The following is a 23,445-nucleotide window of genomic DNA, read 5'->3' as shown; positions in this document are numbered from 1 at the left end:
GTTCCAATGACCCCAGTGAGGCATGACTTTCTTGTCAGCCTTTCATAAGAACAGCCCTGCTGGATCAGGCCCAAGGTGCATCTAGTCCAGCATCCTGTTTCACACAGTGGCCCACCAGATGCTGCTGGAAGCCCACAGGCAGGAGTTCTCCTGCACCTGCTGGTAGCATTTGTGAACTTAGATCAGGGCATCACAACATGCCACCTGCCAGAGGTAGTACTAGATGAGACCTACTCAGAGGAAGATGCTCCTATGGGACCTGGTATGGACTGGATAGCAGGGGCAGCACTGAAACTGCTCACCACCAAGAGGAACAGGAAACATGGAAGGGAAGGCCCTTCCAGCTCAGTCACGCCTCCCAGGGGGAGATATTGCTCACAAAAGAAAAGGGCAAAGTTGGTTAAGAGCATAAGAACAGCCCTGCTGGATCAGGCCCAAGGCCTATCTAATCCAGCATCCTGTTTCCTACAGTGGCCACCCAGATGCCTCTGGGAAGCCCACAAAGCAGGAGATGAAGGCTTGCCCCCTCTCCCACTGTTTCTCTCCTGCCTCTGAACCTGGACGCAGCCTACAGCCATCAAGACTAGTAGCCATTGATAGACTTGTCCTTCATAAATTTGTCAAACCCCTTTTAAAGCCTTCCAAGTTGGTGGCCATCACTGTGGCAGAGAATTCAATAGATTAATTATGCACTATGATAATTATGCACCTTTTGTCAGGCCTAAATTTCTTGGCAATCCATTTCATGAGATGGCCCCTGGTTCTAGTGCTGGGAGATAGGGGTGAGTCCGAACCGGTCCGGCGGCCATTCTAAGGAATGGCCGAACTGCTGGACTGGTTCGGCCCTTGCTGGTCCGGGTCCGGGTGGGGGGTATAACTTTAAGGGCGGGAGGGCTTTCTTACCCCTCCCGCCTCTTCACCTCCTCCAGCGCCCATATTTAACCAAATAACGGGGCGTTGGAAACCAGCCGCCCCCGCCCCCGCCGCCCCCCCCAGCAGATCCACATAGAAAGGTGCCCATACCCCTGCTGCCGTCGCCCGCCCGCCCTCCCTTCCAGCTGCCCACCCGCCCAAATCCTTACCCAAGGCTGCAGGAGTAAACGAGAGGAGCTCCTGGACAGAGCTCCTCTCGTTAGAAAGGCCTGATACAGAATGAAGGCGCTTTGTGCGCGCGCGCATGCGCGCACCACAAAGGACGCCGGAGGCCCAGTCTACCCACCAGGAAAAGGCCGGGTAGACCGGGCCTCCGGCGATCGGAGGCCCGGTCTACCCGGTCTTTTCCCGGCGGGTAGACTGGGCCTCCGGTGTCCTTTGCGGCGCGCGCGCAAAGCGCCTTCATTCTGCATCAGGCCTTTCTAACGAGAGGAGCTCTGTCCGGGAGCTCCTCTCGTTTACTCCTGCAGCCTTGGGTAAGAATTTGGGCGGGCGGGCAGCTGGGAGGGAGGGAGGGCGGGTGGGCGACGGCGGCAGGGGTATGGGCACCTTTCTATGTGGATCTGCTGGGGGGGGGGGCGGGGGCTGGTTTCCAGCGCCCCGTTATTTGGTTAAATACAGGCGCTGGAGGGGGTGAAGAGGCGGGAGGGGTAAGAAAGCCCTCCCGCCCTAAAAGAAAGGGCCCCCCTTCGGTGCCGGTCCGGACTGGTCCGGACCGTGCACATCTCTACTGGGAGAGAGGGAGAAGAACTTGTAATAATGTTATGAATCCCTATCATGTCTCATAGGAACACAAGAAGCAGCCTTATACCAAGGCAGACCATTGGTCCATCTAGCTCAATATTGTCTACACCAGGGATTCTCAAAGTTGGGTCTCCAAATGTTATTGGACTTCAACTCCCATAATCCCCAGCCCCAGTGGCCTTTGGTTGGGGATTATGGGAGTTGAAGTCCACTAACATCTGGGGACCCAAAGTTGAGAATCCCTGGTCTACACAGACTGGCAATGGCTTCTCCAAGGATGCAAGCAGGACTCTCTCTTAGCCCTATCTTGGAGATGCCAGGGAGGGAACTTGGAACCTACATGCTCTTCCCAGAGCAGCTGCATCCCCTAAGGAGAATATCTTACAGGGCTCACACATCTAGTCTCCCATTCATATGCAACCCAAGCAGACTCTGCTTAGCTAAGGGGACAAGTCATGCTTGCTACCATAAGATCAGCTCCTCCCTCCAGCTCTCCAGCTCTTTTCCAAACTAAAAAGCCCAAGATGGAATAACCTTGTCTTGTAAGGAGGGTGCTCTTAGTCCCCTGATCATCTTGGCTGCCCTCTTTGGTTCCTTTTCCAGTTCTATGATATCCTTTTTGAAATACAGTGGCCAGAACTGGACATGTAACCCCTGCTCTTTAAGGCTTAAACTATTAGATGCTATAAGCTTGTCCAGTTGAAGGCTGCAAAGCTTAGTAGTGACTGCCATATAAGGAAAAAAAGATGCAATCCTCACTGCATCCAAAGGGCTTGAAGGAGGAGGTCTCTGCCAAAGGAACTCCTGTGAGAGCAGCCATCTGATAAACCTATACTTAACCATTGCGGGTATTAGGGGTTACTATTTAAGCAAAGTTATACATTTAATAACTATGTGACATATGTATAGTAAATATAACTGTGGGTGTATGAAAATATATGGAGTAGATCCAGAGGGCCTAAGAAGAAAGCGGTGGCATCGGTGAACAGACTTGTGGGTGAGCGGGAAAGATGGGGAGGGGGGAGAAAATGGCAGCAGGCAGGGGAAGAAAGCAGTGGCGGGTGGGTGGGGGGAGAATGAAAGGTGCAGATGCTCTGTGCCTGGCCCAGCTAGTACTTAAATTATTTCTGATTGCAGTTGTTCAAGAAGAGGAGACAGTAACAAAATATTATGTCTCAGCACCACCCAGGAGGATCAGAAAATCAGTGAAGCCATGAGATATGGTTCCAGGTTCTCTTTGGACACTTGTCAGAAAGCAAACTCAAAACAAAACAAAATATCATAGGAACATAGGAAGCTGCCATATACTGAGTCAGACCATTGCTCTATCTAATTCAGTATTGTCTTCACAGACTGGCAGCGGCTTCTCCAAGGTTGCAGACAGGAATCTCTCTTAGCCCTATCTTGGAGAAGCCAGGGATGGAACTTGAAACCTTCTGCTTTTCCCAGAGCGGCACCATCCCCTGAGGGTAATATCTTACAGTGCTCACACTTCTAGTCTCCCATTCATATGCAACCAGGGCTGCCCCTGCTTAACTAAGGGGACAAGTCATGCTTGCTACCACAAGATCAGCTCTTCTTTGGTAACTGACAATCTGACTTTCCCTGTTCAAAGACAGTTTCCCACCAGATCCAGATCACAGGGCAAATGTCAAATTCTCTTGTTAGTGTGGGTCAGAGCTGACCTGTAAATGCAGTATACCAAGGTATAAACCAGTACAGCATTCGGTTCGATGGTCCGGGGTTGAACTGAACAACCCCATTCGGTCTGACCGCAGACCGAACATCCCCCAACTGTTTGAAGGTTCACGAACATTCATTCATTCATTCATTCAAAAAAAATTGTACCTTTACTCCCTTCGGGGGAGTTCCTTGAGGCCGCTGCGGGGTCCGTGGAGGTTCCCCCTCCTCCCGCTGGCCTCAATGCAGCCCAAACCGGCCAGCTCTTCGGCCTGTTCGAGTGTTCCCCCTCAGCGCGGCAACCATTTTGGATGCCACCGCACCTGCGCAATTGGCCTCTAGAGACAGCCTGGGTCATGCCAGGCCTCTCAGAGGCCGAATGCACAGGTGCGGTGGCCTCCAAAATGGCCACCGTGCCGAGGGGGAAGGTCCCAACGGGCCAAAGAGACAGCTGAACAGGCTGGTTTTGGCCGCATTGAGGCTGGCAGGGGAAGGGGAAACCTCCACAGACCCCCCCCCCACCGCCTCAAGGAACTCCCCCATAGGGAATAAAGGTACAAAACAAATTTGTTATTTTATTTTATTTTTTTAAAAGGTCCTCGAACCCATCTGGACCAGACTGAACCGGGGGGGGGGGTTGGTTCAAGAGGGTGCCTGACTGAACTGGTCCAATCCAGACTCGAACCGAACTGGGCCAGCCGGTTCCATGCACATCCCTAGACTGTACTGGGTTGATGCCGCTTGGTACATGGTACAGATTGTAGTACCTGCATTCAACCTAACATGTGAACAATATTGTACACAGATTGTACAAGTGCATAATGTGTGAATAGGGCTCCTCTCTTGTGAAAGTGCAACTGACCACTGTTGTAGAAATGAAAGCATAGTGCTATGCAGTTTAGCTGAATAGTAGGGCAGCACATAGTAATGTTGTGCCATTGAGTTGTTGTCAACTCCTGGGGACCACAGAGCCATGTGGTTTTCTTTGGTAGAATATAGGAGGGGTTTACCATTGCCACAGCCACCTAATGGTGCAGCAGGGAAATGACTTGAATAGCAAGCCCAAGGCTGCCAGTTCAAATCCACACTGGTAAACACCTATATGGGTCAACAGCGATATAGGAAGATGCTAAAAGGCATCGTCTCATACCGTGCGGGAGATGGCAATGGCAAACCCCTCCTGTATTCTACCAAAATAAAACCACATGGCTTGTGGTCACCAGGAGTTAACATCAACTCAACAGCACACTCTGTCTTTGCCACTGCCATCTTCCACGCAGTATGAGATAATGCCTTTCAGCATCTTCCTATATCGCTGCTGCCTGATATAGGTGTTTCCTATAGTTCCCATAGTATGGGAAATATACCAGCAGGGATTCGAAGCAGCAACCTCTTGCTCCCTAGACAAGTTACTTCGCCGCTGCGCCATTAGGTGACTAGGGCTGCACATGGCAATCTACAAAGTACCATATGTTTTTACATGATGTATTTCTCTTTACACTATATACCAGTGTTTCCCAATGCTTTTTATTTGGAGACAGACTTAGTTGTGCATATTTGTTTCTTTGTTTGTCAATATCTATTTATTTTGAGCCAGTTTTTGGATCTGGCTTGCACCCTTATGCACTGGGAGGAATTTTCCTTTTAAATGCCTCATTTTTGCAGTTGACTCAGGAGTGGTACACTGGCCAGTGTTCCACAACACACAGGTTGGGAAATGTCAGTCTACCACTTTGAAGCTGATGTGAAAGGCAGTCTATATCTTTCTTTCTTTTTTAAGGCAGAAAACTTCAGGAAATAATACAGAAATGGTCTTTGAAATATCTAAGGATTTAGTCACATTACAATAAACCCATTTCAAACTGTTTATTAAAATAAAGTTACTATGCAGCTCTGTGCTGTACAAGAAATACAGAAGATGATGTTAAATAGGCAAACAAATGCAGTATCATTTTTCAAGACAGTGCCTGGGTTCACAGAGTGTCTACAGTGTTTTGCAATTCTTCCCAAGCCCTTTATTATTGAAAGTGTCATGCTAATACTTAAAAAAAAAAAAAAACTGTACAGGCAAGGCAATTGGTTAAAAACCTTAACGAAAATGTTAGAATAAAGTTATTACTGTGGCAAGATAATTATGCATCCCAAAGCAATCAATTCAGAAAAGATTTGAAAAACAAAATTAAACATTGGAGAAAATTCTACATGTTTACAGACATATACGTGGAATGTTGTTCTTTATACTAATTTGTACAACTATACTTCTATGAGTAGTTAATACTGTAGAGCCAGAATCTGAAGAACCGTATTCTAAAAATGGAAAGGAACATTGGTTACTTACCGTGAAAATTTCTTGCTGCTGGAATGGAGGACATCTTCTGTGGGTTATCCTTCCCACATGCTCCTGAGGCAGAATTATGCCAATGAACTGAAAGCTTTAAGAGCTTGGGAAGGATAGCCCAACCCAGTTTCAAATGTCCAAGTTCACTATGAGCAGAAAAAAGGCAGCCGAGAGGAGAAGAAATAATATACTTGTGCAAATGAAAATACTGCATCCTCAGTAATCCAGGTAAGCCAACAGGACTGGTCGAGATGTCCATTCCAGCAGCAAGAAGCAGCCATCACGGTAAGTAACCAATGTTCCTTTCTCTGCTGCTGGAGGAGGGCATCTCCTGTGGGAGTTGCTATAGCTTAAGAAATCCAGTTGCGGCATCCTGGACTTCTGAAGAGAAAGAGCTTTCTGCAATACCCTTCTGCTGAAGGACGCAGTAGCAGATCTGAAAATGTCAAACTTTGAATGTTTTGTGAATGTTGAGAGATACCCATGCTGCTGCCTTACAGATTGTTGAAATGGGAGTATTGGTGGAAAGTGCTGCTGGTCTGGTGGAATGTGCAGTAACATTGGATGGCAATCTCACATGCTGAGTTTCATAGGCTAAGGTAATACATGCCTTAATCCATCTGGATACAGTGGGTGCCAATACTTTCTGACCCATGGAAGTAGACAGGTATGATACAAAGAGCGAATCTGTAGAATGGAATGAGTTTGTGCATTTGAGGCACGTCTAAGCACCTACAATCATCTAGTTTGTGCCAGGCCTTCTCCAAGTGATGGACTGGATTTGGGAAAAATTAAAGCAATACAATGTCCTGAGAATAATGAAAGACAAATGAAAGTTTGGGGATGAAGGAGGGGTGAAAACACACAAATGCTTGCAAACAGACAGGGCCTGTAATTTTGATACTTCCCTAGCATAGGTGATGGTGATTAAGAAGGCCAATTTAAATAAAAACCACCTTAGGGGAATTGAACATATATGTTCAAATGGAGGAGCTTGTAAGCACCATATGCAAACTCCAAGTTGGAAATCAATGTATATAAATGGGTGGAGAGAGGAGTGGCCCCTCTGAGGAATTTCATAAGATGAGGATAGTTGGACAAGTCCTTCTTGTCTTGCATGGATAGTGCACTAGTTATAGCTGCTGCTTGCCTTTTATTAGGGTATTGATTTTCAATCCCTTGTCTAGCCCTTTCTGGAAGAAAGGCAAGAGCTCTCTATTCCACATTTATGCTTCCAAATTTGATGTTTAGTGCACCAATGCAAGAAGGCTCTCCAGGTGTACTGATAGATCCAATTTGTGGATTGGCATAGTGAAGCTAAGATAGTGTTGAGTACATTATGTGAGTAAACATGGAGGCTTAAGAGGTTCCATTCAGTCTCCTGGCAGCTAACTTCAACTAAGCTGGGTTCTGGTGTAGGACAGGGCCTTGCTGGAATAGGTCTAGGATTATTGACAGAAGCCAGTGGGTCATGCATCAATCAGGATCTCTGGGAAACAGACCCTCCTGGGCCAAAACAGGACTAAAAAGACTACTTCTGCTCTGTCCAAGTGTACCTTGCATAGGAATCAATTTATCGCTGGTACCGGAGACATCAAGTCGAGCCAGGGGCCATGGGTTCGATAGAGTGTCAACCATCTCCGCTCCCTGTCCATCTTGGCATTGCTTGTGGAGGCAAACACATCCAACTGTGGGTGACTGAAATGCTCTGAGATCATGAAGAAGACCTGGGGATTAAGGCTCCACTCTGCTGGACTGATGTTCTGTCAATTCACTTGGGAGTTGAGAATCCCCTTGACGTGGTGGGCCCACAGGGAGGACAGATTTGACTTTGCCCACTGTATAAGGAGAGTGCCTTGTTGAAAGGATCAGTCCCCAGTCCCCCTCCCCCATCTGTTTACATGGACTTTTTTGGTTACGTTGTCCATCCAAATGAGTATGTTTGTGACTAATTGCTTGAAGGCTAATAAAGCAATGTGAATCACCCTCAACTCCAGCCAGTTGATACTGTGCATGTGTTCCTGTTTTGACCATCTGCCTCATGAAGAGTGGTGAATGTGCTCCCCAACCTGTGAGACTAGCATCCGTGGCTACAATTAACCTGCGTGGGTCTAGAAATTGCCTGTCTTGCTCTAGCCATTCTGGGGAGGTCCACCAGAATGGGCTGGTAAACTTGTGGTGATAAGCACACTTTCAGGTGTTTTGTGCTATGGCTTTCTGCTATGGAAGGAGGAATCACTGAAGGGGTCTTAGATGAAAATGGGCCCACTGTACCACATCTAGGGGTGCTACCATAAGGCCCAGTAGGTGAGCCAGATATAGCAGGGACACCCTTTGGCCTAGTGTAATTTCCTACATGCTGTCTAAGATTTTCTGTGCGGTGGGATGGGGGAAGAGCCTGTCCGTTACAGTGCCTATTATGACCCCCAGGTGCTGGATCGTCTGTGTGGGGATGAAATGGCTCTTTGCCATGTTGATGAGGAAGCCATGTTGTGTCAGTGTCTGTATTGCCATGTCTATTGCCCTGGGAGAGCTGGAGCCCTTATCTGGAGATATTCCAGGTAGGCCAGGATCCTGACCCCCTTTAGGTGCCAGAATCTTTGTGAAGACTCTTTTTTCCCTGAGGCACCAGAATATTTGTGAAGACCCTTGGTACCGATGTGAGGCCAAATGAGAGGACCTTGTATTGATAATGGATTTCCCCATAGTAAAAGCGAAGGATGGCTTGCAAGATGGATGGGAATGCATAATTATGCCTCTGTGAGGTCTATCGAGTCATCACCGAGCGTAGGGTCTTCATCTTGAACCTCCTTTACCTGATGAATTTGTTCAGAAATTTGAGTCTAATATGGCTGAGAGAGATCCGTCTTTTGGGGGTACAGTGGATAAAACATAGTAGATCCCTCTAACATCCCAAGGTATCTTTTCTATCGCCCCTATTTCCAGAAGGTGAAGAATCGCCTGTAGGAGCCCCAAATGTTGGCTTGATTAGCAAGAGCAGCGGGTCCTCAGGAGTCTGTTTGGGGGAGGAGTACTGAATTCTAGGCTTGAAAAATGTCCTATAGAACCCACAGGTCAGAGGTGGAGACTTCCCAAGCATGAAAGTGCTCAGAAATCCAGCCCCCAACAATGAGTGGGCACAAGTCAAGATGGTTGCTTAAGCATCCTGCTCTGGTTGGCAAAGGAGGTGCTGTTCTGGAGCCCTGTTTAAACGTATGCTGTTTGTTCCAGTAGGGTCTTTGTTTCCTATTGTCCTTGTCCCTGTGTCTGTAAGAGGTTCTGAAGGGGCAAAAGGAATGAGGCGGCCTCCTGTATTGTCTCCTGTCCTCCTTGTGGCAGAGGGAAGGACCTTTTTGTCCTTAAGTCTCAATTGACTCATCGTTGAAGGTTTCTTCTCCAAATAGTTTTGACCCTGTATAGAGGGACTGAAGCAAAATTAGATCTGGACATGACATCTACCTGCCAGTGTTTTAGCCATAAGGTCCTGCACACCACCACTGTTGGAAGGTGGAGCATGCAGAAAAATATATGGAATCAAACGCTGCGTCAGCTATAAAAGCTTGTACTTTCTGTATCTTCAATAGTGTTTGCTTTAGTCTAGTTGGATCAGTAAGTGGGTTCTGTAGGAGTTCATCCACCCATAGAAGCAAAGATCTAGCTATGATAGAGACTGTGGCAGATGAGCTAATAATAAGGGAAGAAGATTAATGTGCCCTCTTGAGGCCTGCCTCAATCTTTTTGTAGGAAGCATCTCTTTAAGTTGTCGTCCCCATCATTATTGAGCACCATGCCCAATAAAAGTGTCACCACAGGAGCATCTGTGGGAAGAACCTTTAGGAGTTCCACAGCTTTGAGAGGTAAAGAATAAAATTTGGTGGCTGTTGGACTGGGCTTTTTGTTTGAAGCCGGGGCTGACCATTTTTGTCCCACTGTGTCTACAAATTGCTCCGGGAAAGGAACATTATTATCCCAGGCGTTCAGTTTTGGGGAAACCAATGTGCCTTTTGGAAGAGGCTGTTCCTCTTGGGCTAGAAGGAGCTGTAAGCCCAGGGTAGAAACTGACTTAACAGATGGTTAAACTCCTCTGAAGGAAAACTGGGAGGTAGCCAATTAATCATTATTTTGGGTCATCCAACCATTACCCATCCTCTTTGGAGTTGTTTTCCACATCGGGGTCTCCTAATGGAGAGTAAGGGGCAGAATGAGAGTCCAGAGGTATGGTTGGGTGTGTGTGTGTGGTTAAGTTCTGGATCTAGGCCGCCTGGATCTGCCTCTTTGTGATCCTCTGGTACATTTGGATGGGGATCAAGAGAATCATAGAAGTACGTTTATGCCCATTTGCCCTAAGTGACTTACTATGTATTTCCCCCCAATTAGATCCTCTGGAAACTGGACTAGAGGAAGGAGGGTGAGGAGGAAGACTCCCACCTTCTCTACTTATGCCCCCCCCCTTTTTGAGGACCTTTTCTGCTTTAGCAACTGGAACAGCATATTTTGAAACCATATCTGCCAGGCAAGTGGGACCTCATTATTTAGTAGGTAGGTCTAAGGCAAGGGATTACATCAGGTGCTATGGGGCCCAATGGATTATTCCCTAGAGGGAGTAGGGGCATTAGCTGGGTTAGATTTATGGGAGAGTTTCTAGGTGGGTTGGCAGATAGCCCAGGTCTCACCAGTTCCTATAGTTCTGTAGGAATGACATTCTCGACTGGTGTGGAAGCGAGCCGTCTCACCAGCACTTGCGTAATTTGGGAGCTGCCTCCAATGCCTGTTGCCTTGTTGCCACCTCCATTGTTCGGGGGGCTGCCACATGGTGGATACAAGGCGCTCTGGCCCTGATGGCCCCCCAACTGCTACTCTTGTCCCGCTATTGGCGGCGGCCACAAGACCTCCATCAGCTGACCTAGCTGCTGCTGATCTCGGCTGCTAGGCCCTGTCGGCTGTGTTGGCTGTTCCTGACCTGTAGCTGCTCCTCCCTGTTGTGCAAGTTCAGGCAGCAAGATGGTGGACACTGAGGAAGCCATGAAGAAGGGCGGGCCTCAGGTTGAAGCATGAGAAGGCTCCGCTGTGACCTCTATGGCCCTCTATGGCCTCTGCTGGACTCAGGGCCCCCCACCCCCGCCGGACAGAAGGCAAAGACAAGCCCACGGAGGCAGTGGTTGAAGTGCCTGAAGGACCCTCTTCTGGGTTGTGCCAGTTGTGGGGGAGTTGGGCAGTGATGACAAGGACCTGGTGGTGCTCGGCACGCTTGAGGGCTGTTTGGGCGAGAAGCTGGAGTGATTCCTTCCTTTTGGTGAAAAAACAATCCTAACTGGTGGTCCCTGTCTCTGTATCCTGGAGAGAAGAGTTGAGGAAGAGTCCAGGGATAGAAGGAAAGAGTGGATGGGGGGGGGGAGATTTTTTTTAAAGTAGAAATAACGCGGAGAGAAAAAACAAGATTAAAAAGAAAAAGAACTGAGGATAACGTAAAATTAATAGACTGAGGAAGAGAGGTAAAGGCCTTGGAAAAGATAAGAGAGAAGGCTGTCTCTGGAGCAGGACTACAGAAAACTGGGTTGAGCTATCCTTCCCAGGCTCTTAAATCTTTCAGTTCATTAGCATAGTCCTGCTTCTGGAGCCTATGGGAAGGATAACCCAAAGAAGATGTCCTCCAGCAGCACAGAAACGAACACTTTACATCTATCAGGGCTTAAAAATAAACTCCCAGAAGGGCAAAATTCGATTTAGGAGCTTTGTGCTTTACCTTTGTGGAAAAGCAAAACTAACCCACATGTAAGCATGTACATACACAACTCCATGCTACAAGAGGATCTCTCTCTCTCTCTGTCCCTGCACAACATTCACAGCTTGACATTTCTGAACATGCAAAGGCTCTCAGCTTATAAAGTCTACATTTAAAAAGCATCCCTTCACATCAAGCAATTACAATATACTACACATATTAACTGACTCAAATGCACATTGCCACATCCCGCAAACATTTTAATAAAGCAATAAATTATTTTCATTAGTGACAACCAGCAATTACTTTCTCCAAGCTAATTCCTAGTCTTTCATTTCTTAAAATTAGTCATATTTTCATTAAAGTTAGCCAAGCATCATCCACAATATATATTGCTTGGGTCTCTTTTTTTGTTTTGTTAATACACAATCTTCATTCTAGCATACATTCAATGTTTACTGATAATGTAGTAAAACAATGGGAAGTTATTTACAACTACCTACTTATCTGACCTTAAATGGAAGCCATCGGCAATCTAGAAATTGCTATTCAGAGAAAACATTCATTTTAACAAATAGTGCACATTAGCAAGGATGAGATTTAATCTTTCTAAGAAGCTAGTATGCTTTATTAGAACAAATTGAGTTCATTTCAGCTGCTATCCTGCTGGAAATGGTAAAACAAATTAATTAATTCAGGTTTACTTCCTGCTTCTGTCACTGATATGATGCAACTTGGGCTCAGAAATGCATCTTAAATGTTTCAAACCACCTATTTAGTAATGGGAAACATGCATAGAAGTGTCTCTCATATGGAATTGTTTTGTGGGAATACTGAGAAAGATTGCAACCTGTTAATTGCTTTCATCCATAAAATACTTGTAAAACATGATTTTAATAAATGTGTAGTAAACACAATAGTGGAGTAAACATACAAGCTAAAACTGCACAGAAGCACTGGACTGGAGTGAATGTACAATGCCTTCGTCACTTGGGCATACGTTTTAATTAAAAAACATCAACAGAGGGCCTTATCAATTGTGGATCAAACTGTTTCATGTTCTCCAACTAAAATGAGGAGAGTCTGCAGAAACTGAAATACGTCTTTAATTGATAAGGCAAGAAGGAGAAACGATCCAGTTTCTCTAAAGAATGAATGCCATGCTTATTGCTTTAGCTAAACAACTGTGTGAACCTTTAGATCTTGCACTGTAATCAACCTACTATTTACTTTGTGAGTGGCCATTGTTCTATAGGATTATGCAGAATAAGAGCTTTAGAGTATGAACACTAAACTTTATCACAGTATTCAGACACCTACACCCATTTATGTGTCTGCTTGAGCACGAGTTGCTTGCAATATTTTTATGTCAAACAATTATCCTCCACCACCCAGTATTACTCAAGATTAGAATGGGCTAACATGAAATACTTCAATGTTATTGCTGAAATTTATAGAGCTTAAATAATCACTTCAGAGAATGAAATGCAAGCAAGTAGCAAGCTGAAAACAATCTTTTGATTCAAAATCAAAATCAAAAAAATCTTAGTAGTTTTAATGTAAAATGCAAATAAATCTGAATGTTCAGTACAGTAGAAACCAAAGTTAAATGCCCTTTTCCTGACTGCATTCAGATTTTCTCAGAAACCATTTATTTGCAGTAATGAACAGAATGAATTGTTCTTGCTGACAAGACTTTTGCAAAGTTCATACATTATGCTGAACTTTTTTCATGATATTCAAAACAGTATTAATGACAGATTGCTGGTAAATATGTTTGTGCATTTGTCACAGTCATTAGTCCTGAAGTGAATGTAACACTTTGCATTGTAAAAATGCAACACTGGATACAGGTTCATGAAAACTAGTGTTTGTTTGCAAACATGGCTTATCACTTCCATCCAAAGTGTTTTAAATGTTTGATAGGCTACCAAATCTTATAGATCCAGACATGCATGTATAAGAAGGCACTTGTCTTCCAGTGGTTTGGGTCAGATAAGGCCTTACCAAAAATGGCACTATACACACTATGGAAGCAGCAGAAGCCCTGAAGCTTTGTGTCACATTCTCCAAGTCTTCCAGTCTTCTTGCTGGCACAAGCAGACGGATGCATTCTACAGTATAACAAAACCCATAATGAATTCCAGTAGTTTCTGCCGATTACAATGAGGTAGGAAAGTACTGCTTAATTCCAAAATAGAGTCTCTCTTCTGCTTTGTCTCCTTAAACACCTAAAAGTAACATGTAAAAGCATATTTTCAGTAATTTCCTCCAACTGTGCTACTTATTTGCAAACACAATCAAAGAGCTGCATAATATGACTCTCAGGCTCACTTCCCATGTTGTCTTGGGCCATTTTTCCCCATGCATGAAGGTTACACACTTGCCTCAATCATACAGTATATGATCTAGTAGCTGCAAACTTTCAGCCATAGCAACTTTCATAATCTGTAAAGCTCTGAAACATACCTCAAATCTCATTAAAATGGCAACTGACTCCTGAAAGTGAAAAAGCATTCAAAACAAAACATGTGATCAAGCTTTTAATTTTTCACACAGTCAAGGTGGTAATGGGGCCAGAGTAGGTTCATAACTAAAAACCTTAATTTCATGCACCTCACTAGTATTATTAAACATCAAAGAACAAAGAAGATTTTCCATATTCCTATACCTGAACTTAGTGATCTTTCGATCGTATCTTCAGAAGAACACCCTTCTGTAAATCTTTAAAACTAGCACTGAACTTAAGACATATTTATGCTTTTAGGCAAGAGACACAATACTGAAGTATAGGAGAACCTCATCATTATTGCTATGGGAAAGGGAGATTTAGGTTCTGGTGGGGGAAAAGACAAAAAAATGGCAAAATAACTCGGGGGGGGACTTACTGTGGCGTGCTCCGTGGGGTCTGTATGTGGCCAGGAATCCCCCTGTGTGCCCAGGAATGTCCCCAGAATGCCCCCCACAAAAAAAAGTCAAACAGGTCCATTTTTGTAAGAAAAGGAACCACAAAATGGCTCCCTGGAGACAAAATGGTGGGAGTAAGTGACCTCTGGGGTCACTTCCAGCCTTCCAGAAACCACAGATATATGGGTTTTAACACTTTCATATCCTCTGACACTGAAAATGGGTATCAATGAGACACCCTGCGGATACACAGAACCACAAACAGCGGTTCCGCAAACAACAAGGTTCTCCTGTATGAAGACATTTAGATATATATGGAATGGATAAATAATTTTTAGACTTTTTTTTGAAAGTGAAATATTTAACATCATGACATTTACAAGAAAAATGATAAAAATGATAAACTATTGAAACATTTTGCTGATCTAAGGTTACATATTAACAAATCCTTCCAAAAGAAGAGGGATGGTACCTGTGATTGTCCTGTGGCTATGGCACAGGCTAGAATACTGCACCAAAGTACTTTCAGTTTCTTGATTATTTTATAAAGAACAGATTGCATTTACAGGCTCATCAAGAAGCCAATGTGAAGTTACTGGAGACCGAGGTAGAGAATCAGCAAGGTTTTTCAGATCAGATCATATTTACCAACTAGTTATCCTTTAAATGAGGTGGGCAATCAGCTGGTGCATGCCCCTCAAGTGTATGTCACCACACTTGACCTGGGGCATGTGCACACAGCTATGTGAGCCTGTGACAGATTCCTGCAATTCTCCCCTCTCTTTTTTTGTGGGGATGAAAAGAGGACTACAAGACTGGATGTGTGCAAATATGCCACATGTTATAGAAGGCATCATACGTGTGTGGAGTAATGGGCACAGAGTCTCAGTATATCGCTTTGTGTATAGGGTGGTGGGTGGATGTTGAAGAGAGTGGGGGAGAATGAACATCAACACCGGTTCAGAGGCAGGAGTTTCATGTATACTGTAAGAGAACTGCTCCTATCCATTCCCAGCACAGTATCCCTCCAGTGGCAGTTGCTGGTGTCTACCTTATGTTTCTTTTTAAATTGTGAGCCCTTTGGGAACAGGGAACCACCTTATTTAATATTTATTTTTCTGTGTAAACTTAACGAACCTTTGCTGAAAAGCAGTATAAAAATATTTGGAATACTAGAACTCGTAGTTCCATTTTGGAAGTGTTTTTGGTGGGGGAAAACATGTTGGCGGGGGGACAGAGTGTCTTGAAGCAAGATGGAACCTACTGAAGTGGAAAATAATTCCTTAAAAGGAGAACACTCTTCTGCATAACTATCCTCTGTTCTTAGAATATACTTCCAAAAGCTGGACGATAGTTTACTGTTGTGGGATAGTCTATAATTAAGGATTGGCTACATAAACAGGCAAGGTAATTTGTTTTCTTAGTGCATATCATAAAAGTGTCTAGATTTCTGTTAGAGTGTGTCCAAGGACTGTGATATATGTGGGCGTTAATGACAATGGAAAATATAGGCAAGAGGTCCATGATGCCAAGCTTAAGATGGTTTGGTAGTCCCATGGCAACATTTATCTAGATAGGGCAAAGTGGCAGTGTTTCAAAACGTGCCTGAGATGGTGAAAGAAGGAGCAATTCAGATTTGTTACACAATCCAGACACTTGGAAAGGGAGCCAGTACTGTAGAGATACATTCAGCTTAAAAAGATATGGGACTACAAATGCTTATCTTCTCACAAACCTTTTACATTTTAAAATAAAGATCTTTCAAATGTTCACCCTCCGCTGTTGCCTAAGGCATAGACTGTTTTCTTTGATGTTTTTCTCCAGTTATTCTGCTAAACACATTAAGATCTTCTGGCTTGGTACACCTTACTCACCCCAACTCCCTGTGCGATAAAATACAATTTGGAAAATATGTGCTAATAATTAGGCCTGCAATTATTGCCCCCCCCCCCCCCCCGCCCCATAAAGAACCACAGCTGCATAAGTCTCAGTGAATTTAGAGCCAAAACTGAGCAAGGTCTTTAGGATTGTGCCATAAGGCCCTAAAAAGCAAACAAAATACTTACCCCCATGTCCTTAAAGATGTTCACTGCATTTTTTGCAAGGCAATAGGTGGCACTCTCAGCTGTAAGCAGAGAAGAGAGAAGTACATTTAAAGTTGAATACAGGAACTTTTAAAACACAAAGACAGAATACATTTAAACACAAGGACAGCTTTCCACAGAAAGCCACTGTTTCTATACATACCATATACTGCAACATTCTTTTCTGTTCTAGCTATCAAGTATTTGTGTAATTTTTGAAGATATTCAGATTCCCTGACAGGACCACTGAAATTATGGATGAAGGTGGCAGCAGAACTGTATGATTCCAGTAAGGGTCCCAATAGTTTCTGCAGGAAGGTGATGTACTGCTGGTGTTCCTGCGACTGGCTCACCTTCATAAAATGGGCAGGGAAAAGAAAAGCAACAGTTAATCATTTCAAAGCAATGGAAAGAAGTATAATGGATTATTGCAGCAAAACCACATGTAGACAGAAACTTTGCCCTAATCCAAAACACGTATAGCAAGGTATTTTAACCAACCCTAAGACCATCAAGGCCCTCCCTTGATCCCTCCAATGTAGGTAACTATAGACCTTCCCATTTGGGGCAAGGTGAAGGAGCGTGGTCCCAGCTACAGAGGGTTTTGGATTATACAGATTGTCTAGACCCTTTTCAATCTGGCTTCAGTCCTGGATATGTGACTGAAACTGCCTTGGTCGCTGTAGTGGATGACCTACGCCAGAAGCTAGAAAGGGGGAGTGCTTCCTTGTTGGTTCTGCTGGACCTCTCAGAGGCATTCGATACCATCGACCATGGTATCCTGCTGGATTGCCTCTACAGTATACAGATTGGAGGCATTGTTTTGGAGTAGCTATGGCCCTATCTTGGGGGAAGGGTCCAGAAGGTGGTTCTGGGAGACTACTGCTTGGCTCCATGGCCATTGGCCTGTGGGGGTCCTGGAGGATTTGGTTTTGTCCCCCATGCTTTTTAACATCTACATTAAACCACTGGGAGAGGTCATCCAGGGACTTGAACTGAATTGTCAGCAATATTTCATTATTTATTTAAAATATTTCTGTACTTCCCAGAACTTGCGTCTCTGGGTGGTTTACAATTAAAATCAATTAAAACAATATGCAGATGACACTCAGCTCTATCTCTCCTTGTCACTTGATGCTAGGGAGGCAGAGGACATCCTGAATCAGGGGCTGGAGGCAGTGATGGGTTGGACGTGGGCTAACAAACTGAGATTGAATTCAGGCAAGAAAGAGATACTATTGGTCAGTAGGAGAGCCAATCAGGATGAGGAGATTCTACCACTTCTGGATGGGGTTGCACTCCCCTTGAAAAAGCAAGTGTGCAGCTTGAGGGTACTAATGGACCCGGCTCTGCTTTTGGAAGCTCATGTGGAAGCAGTAGCCAGGGGTGCCTTTGCACGGCTTCAGCTAGTGCTCCAGCTGTGTCCCTTTCTCGAGAAGGCAGATCTGGCCACTGTTACCCACATCTTGGTCATGGCACAGCTGGATTACTATGCATTCTATGTGGGGCTGCCCCTGAAGAATATTTGGAAACTGCAACTAGTGAAAAATGTGGCAGCTACTATGTTATCCGGAGCTGCCACTGGGATCATATTACCCCCATTTTGAAAGAGCTACATTGGTTGCCAATTTGTTTCCGGGTTCAATTCAAGGTGCTGGTTTTGACCTTTAAAGCCCCAAACAGTTTGGGCCCTGGATATCTAAAGGACTGCCTGCTCCCAAGGGTTTCGGCCCGCTCAACGAGGTTATCAGAGGGGGCCCTGCTCCGTGTGCCGACAGTGACGGAGGCTCACTTGTCATGTGTGTGGGACAGGGCCTTTCTTAGTCATTGTCCCCAGACTTTGGAATGCTCTCCTGGTGAGCCTACGTTCCCCAGTCTCCATCACAGTTTTTAGAAAGCAAGTAAAATCTTGGCTTTTTACCCAGGCTTTTAAATGAGTGGGTTTTTTGCTGCTGTTTTGTATCTTATGGTTATATTATACATGTTTTTTAAACTTTTAATTAGATTTGTATTTTTATATTTCCTTTTAATTCTTATTGTGTAGTTTTTATGGTTTTATATTGTTGAATGTTTTGTAAACTGCCTTGAGATTATTTTAATGAAAGGTGGTATAGAAATATAAAAAGAAATAAAATAAAATTAAAATAAATAAGGTGACGGGGGGACAAGAGAGTAGGGAAGCGGGCACTCCTAATGCTCAGAAAAGATTCCATGCATTTACAGCAGAAAAGCAGTATGGCGTACATGTGGGCTAGTTCTCCAGTCCAACACCACAGTGTATGGACATCGTTTGGATAGGAGCTCAGGTGCACATGCAATTTTGGAGCAATCTTGAAGCAAGTTCCTATATGGAGTCTCAGTTTCTTAGACATGAGCTGGCAGGCACAGAAACATCACTCTGAATTATGTCAAGTGAGTTAACCATGGGAACAAACTTTTCCCACTGCTATGCGTGGCAGAGCAAGGTAAGAGCAGGCCTGGACCACTAGACATGCTCTACCTTTATCCCACGCCCCACACCGGCACTGCTGCAGCAATGGCAGAAAATCATGGGCTACAGAGCATAAGGAAAGAGTTCCTCTTGCCAACTCATATACAACAGCTGCTGCCACCACAGCATTGGAAATAATGTGCTGACCTATAAAACCAGGTCTGGCTCACCTCACAGCAACCCTATAGACACCAGCAAGGCGACTTGCACTTGTCTACGAACTCCCTTCACAGACAAGAACTGCCTCTAATCAGCACGTGTGTGTGTGTGTGTGTGTGTGTGTGTGTGTGTGTGTTTCTAATTTTAAAAACAAACAGTTAAAAATTAGAAGGCGACTCTCCCTGCACCACATCTCAGAAAAGTATTAGTTTCAGCAGGATCATCAATTAAGGTAGATTGAATGCACACACAAAAACAACATGCCTGCATACCCTTATTTCAAGGTGGGCATATAAAGGCCACTCTACTTTCTAATGAGATGGTTCAAAGCCAGTCTTTGCTGACCTCGTGTCTTTTAACTTTCAATTTCCTGTTCCCGCATACCCACTCACAGCTACAAATATGAACCACCTAACAAGTGTCACAGTTGCTCCTACAGCTGATGCAGTACCTTTAAGTAGCAATCCCGCTGCTCTTCCCCAAAGTCACTGTCTTCATCCTCCTCATCACTCCTCCAGGATAATGGCTCTGGGAGTTTCTTTTCCCAGTGCTGCTCTGCAAGGCTAGGGCTAATATCATCCTGTTCATCCTGCTTAATTCAGAAATACAAAGCAGTAAGAACCTACAGACTAACACCTTTTGGGCCATTTTGCACCATGATCAGGCAACAATTGCTAAACTGCATGAGAAAAATGTTCCTGAGGCCAATTCAGGAGAGGTGCCCAGACAAAAGAACTTCATACAAGAGTCCTCAATGCTTTATTGAGATTTGGCTTTGCTGGTATGTGGGGCAATTTTTGTCAGCCATCTCAACAAGTAGAAGTTGGGATGGCATTTGATTCTGATAAAGTTAATTCTGATTTGAAGAGTAAAAAGGCTGCTGATGAAATTTTTAGTAAATTCACCTTTGGAGAAAGGGTTGAAAGATTAATACAATTTTATTTTATTTTTGCAATTTGTTTATTAACATGCATTTGTATATTAATCCTGAACAGGATTAATCTAAATTTGTTACAGAAACACAGAGGTTCCTATAAAAATTTGAAAATCAAATCATTCACTTGTTTAGTTAAGTGAATCCCCAGTATGTAAACACACTTAGCATCCAAATAGCAGAAAGGTGGGGACCACCAGGGTATGTTGAAAAATCTCCTTCAAAAGCAGCAACCAGCTCCAGCAAGAGTGGCACATAAGAACACTTGCATCTGTCAATGTGAAATATCTCCCCAGCAGCAGAGTGCAGTACACTGGTCCTGAATGAGCTGTGCTCAAAAAACACAATGTGGCTCAGAGTTAACATGCCTGTTGTGACAGTACTCTCTCTTCACCCAAAAGTCTGCACCTAGTGATTTCCTTGAGAGGCTGAACCTGCTCTGTGGGAAGAGATAGAGGCTCAGAGAGTACACTAAAAGACATGGTTTCTTAGCTGAGCCCTCCCCTTGCCCTCCAAAGGGATGACTGGTGTGGCTGTGGGGTAGGGGTGGATTTCCCTACAAATTTCAAAGGGTGAACACACCTGTAAATAATTATTAACTAGACAACTGTAGAAACAATGTTGTTCTTGTATTGCAGTCATCACTGCAAACTAAGAATGCTGCCATACATTGTTTCTAAACCCAAACAATACAACTTTCCTTTTTGTTTACAGCAGTATTGATGATTTCTTTTCTCCTTTCTTTTCATTTTCTCCTAAACATTTTTAGGTAGCTTATGAAGCAGAAGCCTGAAGCTCCATCTCTAACACAGACGATATATTTTAACTCATAAATATATCAAACAGTACTACTTACTGAATATGCTAAATTATACAGAATGTATTTCACTTTAACTGGTTAAAGCAAAGGGTTAGGTTTATTACGTTGGTACTGCATATGTTTTTATTTCCAGAAATATTTTTTCCACTGCTTTCAAAGCTTTCATAAGTTTTTCATCTCTATCTATATAGTAAAGCTCAGCAATTTTGTTCTTCAAGTTGCATTTTGTCACCTATTCCTACAGTCAAGTGATATACCATGGCGTATACAATGTACAAGTGCTTTCATATCTATGAAGAAGAAAAAACAGAACACACTTCCTCTCTCCCCCCCCCAAATCCCCTTGAGCCCCAGCCTTCGGGAAAAGAGTTCTGTATCATGTTCTGAAAGCTAACTGCTGTTCAACAGAACAAAAGAAAAAGCTATGAACCAATACCAAAGAGAACAGTGCCTTCTAGAGGAACAAGTGCCAAATTGCATATTCTCATTGATGATTCACAGAACTATCTTAATCTTAAAGGAAGGAGGTCAGATGAGTGCTTTTGGTAGAATTCTAACCAAAATCAAATGCAACAACAAAGCACTAAGTTTGCAAGTTTATTAACTGCTGAGAATGAGTGCCAAAGTTGGATTTCTTTGTTGCGTTTAGCTATGGGCTTGGTACAGATTACTGATTAGGTGGTAGCAAACTTAGGTATGCAAGATCTTTCAGCACTGTTCTAGTTCTATACATCCCTCAAAGATAAAAAGTCAGGAGACTAAATATTTAAATAAATACATAGTAAATATACCACCAGGATCTTACCTCTGCCACCACAAGAATGCCATATTGTATGAACCGTTCAATTGCTTCATGGCACACTTGACATAAGAGCTGACAGGGCTAAACAGAAGAACAAATCAGATGAATCACTCATGGTAGCTCCTCTGTCATACAGTTTTATCCTTGAAGAACATCCTGTCCATTCTTAACTGCAGTTTTGCAAACAGTCACTTGGCTGCTGTCCACACTAAGAATTGCCCCCAGGTGGCTAAGGAGGGAAGAGACCAATCTCTCGCAAACATTCAGTACCCTACTCCTGTGTTCATTTCCTATCATGTTCTTGCCTGCAAACCTGGCACAATCTGGTATATCTAGCACCAACTGTATGAGAGTCCTCTGCTACTTACAGTCAATTTCCTGTTTTCTCCCCATTCTTTCCATTTCCACTATTTTATACCTACAGTTAAAATACCGCATTTCACATATATACTCCATCACCTGCCACATACTTTGAATTGTTCCTCTGCTGAATTTTCCTGAAATTCTGCTTGCCTCCTATAACACACATGAGAAGCTGCCTTTGATCAAAATCCATACCCTATTATCCTTTTCTTTGTTGTGCTTGTAATTTCTATCTTAGAGTTTTATGATGTTTAGAAATTCGAATACATGCCACTTTGTTTTTCAACACTGAAACGCAATGCAAGTGACACAGCAATAAGGTGTTTTAGATTAGAACCGTCCCACCCACCCCGCACTGAAACCATAAGAAAACCTACCAATGAAATAGTGCCTTCATTGGAAAGCAAATAACATAAGCTGGCAGCTTTGCGGACCAAATGCTCCTGACTAATCACATTGGATGGAATTCCATTGATGCCATTTCTGTGTCTTTTATTCTGTACTGCATGTAGACTGCAAGCTGAAAGAATATAGAAATAGTTACCCTCAAACACACACACACACACACACACACACACACACACACACACACACACACCCACACACACACACACCATTTGCAAACCATTCTTGCAAAGTAACAAATACCTTTTCATTGTCAACAGCAAAACCAAGCAGCAATTGTTTCAGGAATTAGCCAAAATGTTGTCGTGTATCCCCAGCTTTCTGACTCGGGTTCCAGCAAGCTCCTACAACAAGGAGCCCTATAGTGGTCCCTCTAATTTTTTTCATCTCTGTGCGGAGTGAGTTTTGTTCTGGGCGGCAGTATCAAGGCAGTGTGCGCACATGTGCATTCAGAATGGAGCCTTCCTGACTCAACCTGAGCAGGATCTAAAATGAACTGAGTGGACATCCAAAAACTTTGTGAGTGTGCACTCGTGTGCATGCCTTGGAGGGAACAGTGGAGCCCTGTTGCACGATTTGGGGCAGAAGAAGGAAAAATGCACACAACTGGCAACTAGTCCCAAACCAGTGTGACTGAATGCTATACAGTATGGATATGGGGGGAGTTTCAGTAAAGTGGAAATGGGGGGGGAACCTGAATAGTGCAAGAAGGAGAGCTCTCCCTCCACTTTTAATGCTGTGACTCATAATTCCTGAACACCCTTCTGCAAGCTACTATAACCTATTAGGGTGTCCATGAAGTCAATTCATCCCCCCCCCAATTCTTTAGGCACGATAAGAGAAACTAAGGAGAATGAGTGATTGTCCAATTGATTCTTTAGGATTTAAAAAAAAATTAATTTTCAAACTAATATACTTCTGCATACCTGGGAGTTTGTCAAGTATGCAGAAAAATATTTTGGGGTGGCTCCATTTCACACCCAAATTGATAGGCACTGGACCACTCAAGTTCAGTATTAGAATGAAAACAATTCCTGCAACAAAATCCCTAGCCCATTAGGAG

The 23,445-nt window shown here is 43.9% G+C and overlaps 1 protein-coding gene across 8 annotated transcripts in view; it reads right to left on the bottom strand.

Annotated features, from left to right (window-relative positions):
• Positions 1–5,208: 5,208 nt before the first annotated feature.
• The window catches only part of GPAM (glycerol-3-phosphate acyltransferase, mitochondrial), a 68,005-nt gene continuing 49,768 nt past the window's right edge, over positions 5,209–23,445 (bottom strand). For 7 of the 8 annotated variants that reach the window (XM_053306002.1, XM_053306007.1, XM_053306005.1 and 4 more), the window contains 6 exons: positions 22,355–22,497; positions 21,618–21,695; positions 19,510–19,650; positions 16,572–16,761; positions 16,391–16,449; positions 5,209–13,648 (listed from right to left, as the gene is read on the bottom strand). In XM_053306002.1, coding sequence (XP_053161977.1) covers positions 13,532–13,648; positions 16,391–16,449; positions 16,572–16,761; positions 19,510–19,650; positions 21,618–21,695; positions 22,355–22,497 — 728 coding nt within the window. In that variant the 3' untranslated portion in view covers positions 5,209–13,531. The remainder of the gene's footprint in view (positions 13,649–16,390; positions 16,450–16,571; positions 16,762–19,509; positions 19,651–21,617; positions 21,696–22,354; positions 22,498–23,445) is intronic. The other variant, XM_053306008.1, reaches the window with a different exon arrangement.

Source organism: Hemicordylus capensis, chromosome 3 (genome assembly GCF_027244095.1).
Source record: "Hemicordylus capensis ecotype Gifberg chromosome 3, rHemCap1.1.pri, whole genome shotgun sequence".
In the NCBI taxonomy this organism is placed as follows: domain Eukaryota; kingdom Metazoa; phylum Chordata; class Lepidosauria; order Squamata; family Cordylidae; genus Hemicordylus; species Hemicordylus capensis.
This window is presented reverse-complemented; position numbering and strand designations above follow the sequence as displayed.